An 11,234-nucleotide genomic window follows, 5' to 3' on the forward strand; every position below is an offset into this window, starting at 1 on the left:
TGAGTGAACAAGCACTGAAAAGCTGATAGAGGTATTATTGTAAGCATGCTAGTAGAAGGCTTTCAGACTGATGATCAGATCATATGTACAGCAGAACAGAATTCCCAAGTTAATACCAAGTGCCTTTCCCCAAAGCACTCAGCTTTTCCCCTCTAGAGACTCACACCTGGGTGCCATTATCACACAGCACTATCACAGGTCATGGGAAATAATATACAAAAAGAGACCACAAAACACCTCAGAACTCTTGCATCAAATACTGACAAACTGTTTCTAACCAGAATACAATGTACCCAGCTCGGTTTTGCTATAAGCTCGGTGTGCTCATTTCCATGTAAATACAAAGTTCTTCACTTTGGAGCTATTTCACAGATGGTTTTATATCTGAAATGTAGGTATAACGAGAAAGCTCTGGGTGTGCTTGTAGATCATTTGTGCTAAATGATTTGTGCGTACCACAGGGATGCAGAAGTCCCCCTCGGTATGAAATGTTACATTACCAAATCCATACCTCAGGCCAACTTTTGGAGAACTTTTGGGCTTTGTAAAATAGAAACACTGTAATAGACAGGCTATTGCTGCGGGCTTGAAAGTCCTAACTCAGGGTTCAGTGTACCAGCTCTGGGAAAACTCTACCCATTCTGAGCTGTGAGCTGTGATAAACCTCACCTCACCCATAGTCACCAGTCTGCAAAGGAATTGCAAAGCTGCCTTCTACGCCCAAAGTGCTCCGTTTGTTGATCCTTGTAAAGATGCAACCACTCTAAGATAAGCTGGAAAGAATCCTTGGTACAATTTAGGGGCCTGGATCCCTTGGCACCGAGACATGGAGTGGCAAGATGGTGTGACAATCCACCCACACAACCTGTCACAGGCATCAGCTGCACCTCCAGCCAGGAATGAACAGCCAGGATTGCAGGTTGTTCTCTCCCCCAGTCACTCACTTTGCCATACTGGAGAATGTCAACATGTTTCTGTATATAGGTTTAGACCTATATGCTTTTAACTAAAATAACAGAAAACATTGTAGGAGTGTTGAAAAATATTTTTTGGTGTGTTTTGCTTTAAGAGAAAAAATAGTATCCTTATAGAGTCGGCCTATTAGCTTTCTAAATCTTGCACTCTACTATTTGTGCTTCATTTTCTCCTACCCAAATGGCAACTAGGCTTTAAAGCACCCAGTACTGCATACTTAATAAATTATAAAGTCAATCTTCATAATTTCTATTCTCATACATCAGTCAGAGATGGTTTCAAGAGAAAGATATATGGGAAGTAACCAAGGTCTTCCTCCAACAAAGCACTTAAGCATACACTTTGGCATGTCAGCATCCCAGCTGAAGACAGTGGGATATATTTCAAGTTACACACGTTTCAAAATTTTATTGAAGCTCAACAACAAATAAGAAAAACTAATATACAGCTGGGAAAAAAAACTTCAATATCTGTATAAGTGAGACTGTGGTATTATCTTCTGCTAAAATTCCACAAACTTAGGAAAATACTTGCTTTGGTTAATTTAGCAATGTTCCTGTTGGAGGCAGTGGCAAAAATACTTTTATTAGAACATAAGTTTGACCCAGTTCCATTTAGCTGGAAGTAAAACTCTTTTTATGTCCACTGAAAATGGAGCTCAATGACTAAATATAGGATTTTTTTATAATTGAAGTATATAATTGATAATTTTATAATTGATACCAAAAAGCAAACCTGACAGTGAAATCATGAGACATTGCAAGATCTTAATATTTAGTTAGTCTTAATTATACATTGTCAGGAATCCAGGTTCTAACATCCTTTACAATTTCCACATAGAGTGCTTACATTTCTAGGATGTATCAGTGTGCCTCTGAAGTTTGTATAAGAGCCAAAAGAACAATGGTACAGTTATTTTAATCAATTTAGAAAGTTCTTAAATAACATTTCCAGAAATGCTTGGGTTTGGTTTTGTAGTTGACTTGGGTTTTTTTTCACAATAGTGTTGAATTTTACTATCACTCTAATGGGTTTTCTCCTTCTCATCATATTTCTGTTGCCAGCACTTTACCAGATATCTGAAATAGTTCTGCACTAATAAGAAGTACTGGTTGTCCTGGGACAGCATCCAGAAAAGATACATACATTTAGAGAGGTTTGAAATATCACAGCACATCCCAAAAATACAAGCTAGTCATTGCAACAACCTTGGCAATGGCAAACTTGGAAAAGCTAATAGTGGAATTAAAAAAAGAGGAATATATTACAGTACTTTAGGATGGTTATAGATAGAAAAAAAAAAAATTTAAAAAAAACAAACAAACAAACACACACAAAAAAAAAGGTAGTACTTTTGTCTCTATGTCCAGAAAATGCTGGCAGATACAGAATAGTGCAATCCTGAGTCATCTAAAGACATTAATTAGCCACACCACAGAAAATCAGGCCTTCTTTGGTGTTCATTTACCTTGAGTCACACCTTCTTTGCCTTCCTCATGTCCATGATTGGTAAAACGTTAGACAGACTGTGTGGCACATCAGAAAGTAATTATTGAGCATGGATTTCTGCTGATGGCAGGGTTTTAAAATTCTCGAGGCAGTGGCAAAACGAAGTCATGTGTAAATGGCAACCTTGGCTCTACATTTTAATTATTTTGAAATAAAATAATTTTAAGTTTAGTACTTAGGAAGGAAAGGGATACTAGAAACAATCACACACACAAATCCTTCAGCTAGGCACAGTAACATGCAGTCACGACAGAACTAAATATTCATAAACTAAAAGGAGACGAAATTCTGTGCTCATCTATCACAATATGCAAACCACCAGTTACCATTTTAAAAATAAAGCCCTTGTATCCACCTTCTTAAACTGCACAGGCCTTGTTTAAATGATCTGGCATCGATACTCTTTTTTAATTAAAACAATAGCACAGATTTTACCAAACAGTAACAAACCTAAAAGTGTAGGAGGCTAATGCTGAAAACTCGGCGTCTACATTTAAAACCAACATTTTTTTAAATGCCTTGTCTTTCTCATGACAACTGGAGCTCTAGTCATGCAAATATGTGTTGTAACATAGTTGTTGCATTGATTTATTGCATTGCTCGCTTACATTCCTTCATTGTGTTACTGTTACACATTTGTAACAAAACCAAACTATAGTAAAACTAGTTGAAGAAACGCGGCTCAAATCCAGTTCATGCCAACATTTCTTTTTTCATTACTCTACTTTGAGTAATCTGTTTGGGGGCATCTGTGCATTCAGAGAATTACTCGGATTTCAATAAAATATAAACGGATGTGTTTTACAGTCTAGCACACACGGATCACACCTCGCGACCATCACCGAATTACGATGAAACTTACACATTTATCAGTCTCTGCCTGTCACAGACCTACAGACACAGCAGAATTCATCGGCTTCCGTTTAGCAAACCCATGCCGAGAAAAATGAATGGAAATGAAGACAGTGCCCACAGACAAAAGCACTGATCAATGCACTCCGCTGACATTATCTTAATGGCAACCTTTTACCATCCCATCCTCCCTACTTTCCGATTCTCCCAGCAGCAGACACATCCGCACCGAAGGGTGCGATCTGACCCATTTCTCGCTCAACTCCGTCACCCTCAGGTTCTCACTCGGCAGCGAGCAGCCGTCCCCCGGTCCGCAATGACACAGCAGGGCTGGAGGGACACGGCGCCCGGGCTCCTTCCCCCAAGCGGCTCGCCCCTCGCCGCCGGCTGCAAGTGGAGGCGAGGCGCGGGGAGGGAAGGGGAGCGGCGGCCCCGCCGGCCGCGGCCCCTCCAAGTGAGGTTAAACTTTGGCGGCGGCACCTGGGCCGCTCCCGCCGGGCGGGCGGGGGAACAATGCCCGGCGCCCCGGGCCCGGCGGCGGCGGCCCCGCGCTCCCCGCCCCGCCGCCCCCGTGTCCTCAGACAACCTCGGCCGCCGGCCCCCCGCCTCCCGCCGCCGCGCTGACAAAGGAGCGGAGCGGAGCGGGAGCGGAGCGGGAGCGGAGCGGGAGCCGCCCCGCCCGCCCCGCCGAGCGCGGCCCCGGGCAGCCGGCCCCTCCGGCGGGCGCGGCGCCGGCCGGCCGGCGGCGGAGCGGACCTACCTTTTTGTCCTCTTTCTCACTGCCGTGCCTCCGCTCCGGGTGGCCGCTGTCGGCGGCGGGGGCCGGCTCCGCGGGCTGCCCATCGCGGTGGTGCGGGCGCTGGTGCGGGCAGCCGCCAGACCCCGCCGCCGGGGGGATGGGCTCCGGGCACGGAGAAACTCCCTTAACATCCATCTCCATCTTCCAGTTCACTGTATTGCGAGACAAAAGCAGGCAAACACTTTCCACCACCCCGCGTCTTTCTTCTGCTTTCCTTTCTCCCGCTTTTCTTTTTTCCTTCTTTCTTTCTTTCTCTCTCTCTTTTTTTTTTTTCCTCCTTCCTCCCTTCCTTCCTTTTCCCCCCTCAGGAGGCCGTGACACGCATGGCTCTGGCCGCGGCTGCTGCACCGATCCGGCGGCTGCAATTCTCCCCTAGATCCTCCAGACTTTTGTATCCAGCGTGTGTGTGTAAGAGTGACTCTGTGTGTCTGTGTGTGTGTGTGTGCGTGTCCTTGGCACGGCGGCCTTCAATCGCCCCGAAACAGCAAACGCTAACTAAGCAGATCTCTCGCCACGAAGATCAACTCCCGGCCCCAGCCTAATTGTGGTGGTTATTTACTTTACGCTATCTGTGTCCCAGGCCCGGACAAGCCCTGCCGGCTGCAGCCCTTTGAACAAAGTTAACTGGAGGGAGCCGAGCCCGGGGAGGGGGTGGGGGCGAGGGGAAACCACCGGGGTTTAACACGGGGGAAGTGACAATAACCCGGTAATGTCAAGTAAAAGTTAAACCTCCCCCTTCCTCCCCTCCCCCTCCCCTCTCCACAGCCCAGGCAAGCGCAATACAGCAAAGCAAAACAAGCGATTTCAGACCTGTGCAAGGTGCTGGTGGCGAGAAGAGACGAGCATTTACCCGATTGTTGCTTTTATTTTATTTTCCCCTCGCCTCTCCCCCAGCACCACCCGCTATTGCAAATGTGGGCTCCTTGATGTTAATCTCCTCTCAGCGGTCTGAGTCTATGCGTGTGACTGGAGCTCCCTCTCTCTCAGGCTGCCAGCGCCACGCAGCACTGCACAAGGAGAACTGAAGTAAGGAGAAAAACAAGAACAAATCCAGGCTGGAAATCTAAATCAGTGCTAGCTACCGGCTCTCCGATTTTATCAACACAGATAGAAGAAGAGAAAAGAGAAAAAATCGTGTGCAAGCTGCTAAATCAGTTGTGACCACAGTGCGCTATCGACTGTTTTATTCTTTGTGTTATCTTCCTTCTCAGACTGAAGTTAGACATGATAGTGAAGAATGCAATCTCATTAAGACTGGTTTATACCAAAACAAGAATTTCCTTAGTGGTGCCAGGGCCAAGCCAACTCTTCAGCTATTCCCCTTTTCATTTCAAAGAGATGAATGGTGAGCACCGACCTGATAGTTCTTAAATCAGGACACCATCAGGTGACCAGTCTGGACTTCTAAATATAACATCACATTGTCCTGAGGAGCAGCTGCTCTGGAAGTTAACTGGGACCATCTCCTAAGAGCGTGCAATGCAAAGTTCTGACCTGTACATCATCTGGCTGGTACTAACCTCTCCAGTAGCGACTACCCGCTCTGCAGAGATACCGGGCCACATCCTCAGGAGCTGGTCTTTCAACAAGACAGAACCTGTCCCAGGATATTTTGGGAAGCAGGTGACTATCAGCTACTTTATGTCATCCTTTTATTCCTGGCCTTGGTTTGTGTTATTCCCAACCATATTGTTACTGTGGGAACCTGAACAGTTCTTACTGCTAAAATATATTCAGACAAAGGGCAAGAGCTAACCTTGCAACAGAGAAAAAAATGCCCTTGTCACACCAAAGCTGTATTTTTAAAATTCACATCTCTAAAGATCTTTTTGTATTATTCTCAAAGCGTTTACAATCCCAAATTAGTTACAAATTTGCTGTTTTCTCAGACTGGTTCAAATGAGGAGCCTTTCTACTGGAAGTAACAGCATAAATGTTTAAAATTGAGGTAAATAATTAGACAGTCAAGCAGTATATATTAACTTTTTAATCAAATACTTTAGGCCACTCACAATCATCCATTTGTAATCATTGCAACAGACTATTGAAAGACTACACTTTGGGGTAGAAATCTTCTGTACACTCTTGCAGTTTTGGTCTCAGAAGCAAAAAGCAGTATTAACTAACTGAAGACAGGCACTTTGGAGGGGAGGGTTGCACAGCCATGGTGGCTGTGGAACATGTACCAAGGTGGACTTGATGGCAGAAGTACCCAGAACGAAGCAGTGAGCCTGATAAGCCATCCCACTGTCTGTCACCTGCGCAGTCACCCCTTCCTTCCACAGAGAAGACATGCAGGGAATAAACTTCTGTCCTCTAGAGCTCTTTAGTCAAAGTATTTTCAGTATCACAGGTTGGAAAATGGCAAAATAAAAGTGAAAATAATGTTGTTCGTTCAGGCACTATAGTGCAAATTTATAAAAACAACTAATAAATTACATAGAAAACTTCCCATGGTGAGTAATACTAAATAATCCTGTTAGAAAATAACAATTCCCAATCTACCATCTCGAGGACTATAAAGCAAAATTCAGAGCAAAACCAAACCACGTAAAAATACAGAAAAACTTACCCAAATACAAATATTTGTCCATGTGCCCTGAAGATTACTGGAGCTGGACATTGGCAGACAACCAAGGAAAACTAATTCCAAAGGTGGGGGCCCTGAACTCAGAAAGCTCTGCTCCTAATCCTAGAGAGTTTAAGCCCCAAAACCAAAACCAAAAGAAACTTCTGAGATAGTGTAAGTTTAATCATTAAGATTATGATCATACATAGGAAGAAAAGGGCAGGCCTTAGACTACATGAAAGTCAGTACAAAGTTTTGCATTTGTCTGCAGAATTTCAAACTTCCCTTTCTCTTTTTTTACCCCAGCTTTCTTTTTTGTACTGCAAGAGATTAATTGCAAAAATAAAATTATTAAAAACAATTCACCATAACAGTGTGCTCTCAGTCTTCTCTGCACTAACCAGATTATTTTTATTCAAAGTATTTCAAGAGAACCCTAAACAGAATTTCTTTGTTCAGGCTAAGGTAAAGTTCTGAATAATCATTGCAAATCTCAGTCAGAGAAATAAAGATCTCTAGGGCAAGTATACTTTGAGATAGAAATAGTAGCTACAAATCCAGAAACACTAACATATTGGACAGGAAAATATGTCCTGAGCCAGCAGCCTGGGGAAATATGAAGCATGACCTTCTTCCAGTCTCTTCAGTGGTCCTTCTGGAGAATGGGGCTACAGACCATGGTAATGCAATGAGCCACACAACTGAACATCATCAGTATTGCCCAGTGGAAAGGTTCTGGAACCTTCAACTTACTTGGTACATACATTGAACTAAAAACACAGGATTGTATTTGGAGCTGAGGTGGAAGAGTGCTTTATCACATGGCAACAGTCTTGGAAGAGCATTTGAGAAGCAGAAAGCAGGGAGTCTCACTAGAGGGCAAGCCAATCCACACCAAAAAGGCTGAGTTCCTAAGAAAATAACATTGTTCTGAATGCTTTTCAGATGTGCTGACAGACTGAAAAAAATTAGCATGGATCTTTCACTTACATGGTTTTGGTAAAACAGCACATATTTTAGCTCCTATATGTAACAATAAAGTGCATTACTAAATATGGAGTATCTCTTACCATGCACAACATATATTAAAGATTTCTGAGCCCATATCCATTGTTCATTTTTCAAGAGAAACAGCATTAAAATACTGCTGGTGCAATCAATACTATGACTCATTAACACACACTCCATCCTCTTGCATATTTTGCAGTTGTGTGTTGTAAAATGGGTGTAGGTGCCTAAATAGACTACAGAGACACTGATGTTCTAAAATGCAAAAGGAAGACCTTTCATGACTGAGTACATTCTTCGTAGCTCAAAAATTTAAACTTGAAACAATGACAATATTAAGTTAATTACAGGTCAAGAATTGGAACAATTTGATTGAAAGGGTCAAAGAATTCTTCTAGAATCCAGTGTAATATTTATCTTGTTACTCTTGGTTTTGATAGTAAAACACACTGTGCAACCAACATGGCAGGGAGATTCTATGTAGTCCCAATTAATAAGGCTAGAAATGCTGGGAAGACATGCACAAATTAAATGAGTTGCCTAAGATCAAAAAGTAGTTCAACAGCAGATGAAAAAGAACATCTATGCCCTTTCCACAATCTCTTCTTTTGGTCATTTGTTTCACTTAACAATTTGTCACTTCTTCTTATGAGTAGTTAGGATAACTGCTGAGAAATTAACTTAAACATTTATTGATATTTACTTACATAAGAATTAATGTTCAAAGATATCTTCAGGTCTTTCTCAAGCACATTTGCATTTACATTAATGTGGATGAACTGAAGATGTTGCATGCAAAATGTACAAAAGTAGTTATTACAAGTTAGGAGCACTTATGCAATCTTTATAAAAATGCAGCTATAGGATCATTTTGCTTTCTGCTGCCTCACAAATCTGTTGGTTCAGGATTCATCTATCTGCTGCATTCAGCATTTGAATAATTTTGACCTTTTACCACCCTTAGACAATTCAAATAAAAGGTTTCCTGTTGTCAACACAAGCTCCTTGGGGCCTCACTCAACAGTCTTATCAGCCAACTTGCATTCTAGGCAATTTAATTTCTCACTTATAAGTTGCAAACAGAGTTGCTTTCTGATGAAGGCTCTGACTTTATTGATAATTCCCTCCATACCATAACTTTTAGAGTGTCTAATACAAATATCCAATGAGTCATTTTCCCACTTATCAATCTCTGCTTCTGCATTCTTAGGCACTTTGCTGCAGGTAAGCAAACATTTGGTAACCTGGGGACTTCTGTAATTTTTGAGATCTATCTATGCAGGTATTTTCTGTCTCAGTCTCTAATTTTATGTGCATAATAAATGTTATCCTAAAACAGTTACATTGCATTGGAATATAAAGATATGCTGTGGATTTTCATAGAGACTAAAAGCCGAGTATACTATTTGAATTTCACCATTGTCTACACAGTCCACATGAAAATTGATACATTACAAAAGCTACATTTTCAAAAGCATCTCATCTTCTAGCTTTCAGCCCACCATTTTTATTCGGTTCCTCCCTACATTCTAATATTTTTGCTCACAGATCCCAAAACCACACAGAATGGCTGCACAACTCAAGCCTTGCGTGATATTTTTTGATACTTTTAATGACTTATCTCTGTTCATTTTTTGGAATAAAGAATCCTGTAACCTCTGGGAGATCTACTGGACTCCTACATCTCCTTTTCTAGAAAATCATCAAAATAGAATTGATAGGCTTAATGACATTTAAATATGAACATAGCTCCTTGTAGATACTGCTGGGAACCAGGGGAAAAGCAGCCTTGAAGCCTTGGATTTCTCTGACTTCTCAAGGACAAGAAATTATAACAATGATTAAACACCTGCTGGAGACGTGTTTTGCAGAAAACATGTTTTCAAAGAGGTGTTGCCTTCTTGGACCAATGAGCCTTTTCTGTTTTACACATACTACCCTATATAAGTGTAGTGTTTCTTTAAATAAAGCTCTCTCTTCTGCTTCTCCATTACATGAGGAACTATGTTGCATTATCCTTTCCACCGCTCCTATAGTCAAAATGCAACAATGCTCGACAAACAAAATTATTCTCTGGCCATAGCCAGAGCTTCATCCTTCCTCACCCAGGACTCTGCCAATGAGAGCAATGGCCATGCACTCACTTTTCATAGCAGCGTCATGACTTGAGCACACATCTGTTCTTTTTGTATGGAATGCTTTATTCACCTCAAAATTGTTGCATGAAGTTGAAAAAGAAGCACCTGTTTCTGCTGACTTTTCTGAGTTGGCCTGCACTTGTGGCTAGTGAGGACAATACTGGGTGGGATGAAAGGGCTAACCTGGGAGACTCAAAGGAAAGAAATGAAACTCTGAGGGAAATGGGTGGGCAACAAAGCCACATTTGTTTCACATACTGAAAACATCTGTATTTCACTGGGTAATGCTGCAGTTTTCTCAGTTCCTGTGGTAAGCCTGGATCTGTGTTGAATTGAAAAGTTTGAGGTAGTTTTCAGTACTTGGGAAAGGAATATCTCCACTGAGTTCACTTAAGTTAGAAATTGGGAGAAAAATTAATTTGCAACTATAATAATTTTTAGAAGCAAACAAAAGGGAGATGCTTTAAAACAACAGAAACAGATTTTGTCTAGATAATTTCTTAATGGGTGCTAAATCTTCATTGCTAGAGAAGAAATTTACAGAAATAGACAAAGGCTTGAGAATGTTCTACAAGGGATACAACATCTCCAGTGGCAGCCAAGGGTTGGTGTGCAAGAACTGAAATTTGGAGTCACACTAATAGGGAGAGATGGAGGCAAGATGTCTTGTGGGCTAAAGCCTTTCAGCATTTCTGCTTCACCAGCGGATATGAAAGCCACACACAGTCCTGCTATGTAAAGCGGAGAGGAGATTTGTGGAGAAACTGGTGCAGGTGTTATGAGCACCGATCCTCTTCCATGCTATGGAATGTTCCTATGTGCCTTTATATCTGATATTCCCAGTGGAATCTTAGGGAAACATCATCCAAACAGGAGCAAGCCATGGGGTAAGGAGGAAGCCCAGAATGATTGCATGTTCAGCTTCAGCAATCCCTGTTTTTCTTGGTTCTTTTTTTTTTCCCTTTCCCAATCTCTTTTCATAGCTTCTGTCTCTTGTAGTAGGGTGAAGCATAAGGACTCAATGTGCTAATAACATCTTATTTTTTTTATAGCAGACTGCACATATACATATGGAAATACAGTTTTGAGCTGTGATGATGGGTTTTGTTTAAAACTGTCAAAATGAAGTCTGGAGAATTTTCTTGATGATGAAAATAGATGAGTAATCCGTTTGGTAGTATCTGTGTAAACAATATGCACTCCTTAAAACATTTCTACTTTTAATTCTTAAATTAATGCATACTGCTCAATTTGACTACTTCTTTCAACTTCTTCTGGCTCTCTGGCCCTGCTGAGATATATCCCATTTTCTTCTTATTCCTTCTGCAGATTGGAAATACATTTAAACTCATCAAATTTCTTAGAATATAAAAACCCAAAGTTT

The 11,234-nt window shown here is 41.7% G+C and overlaps 1 protein-coding gene across 2 annotated transcripts in view; it reads right to left on the reverse strand.

Annotated features, from left to right (window-relative positions):
* The window catches only part of RBMS3 (RNA binding motif single stranded interacting protein 3), a 691,053-nt gene extending 686,016 nt beyond the window's left edge, over window positions 1–5,037 (reverse strand). The window contains exons 1-2 of one of the 2 annotated variants that reach the window (XM_056483533.1): window positions 4,695–4,921; window positions 4,097–4,287 (exon numbers count right to left, since the gene is read on the reverse strand). In XM_056483533.1, coding sequence (XP_056339508.1) covers window positions 4,097–4,287; window position 4,695 — 192 coding nt within the window. In that variant the 5' untranslated portion in view covers window positions 4,696–4,921. Of the gene's footprint in view, window positions 1–4,096; window positions 4,288–4,694; window positions 4,922–4,945 lie in introns of those variants that run through there. The other variant, XM_056483532.1, reaches the window with a different exon arrangement.
* Window positions 5,038–11,234: the final 6,197 nt, after the last annotated feature.

The sequence above is a fragment of the Oenanthe melanoleuca genome, chromosome 2 (genome assembly GCF_029582105.1).
Source record: "Oenanthe melanoleuca isolate GR-GAL-2019-014 chromosome 2, OMel1.0, whole genome shotgun sequence".
Classification (NCBI taxonomy): domain Eukaryota; kingdom Metazoa; phylum Chordata; class Aves; order Passeriformes; family Muscicapidae; genus Oenanthe; species Oenanthe melanoleuca.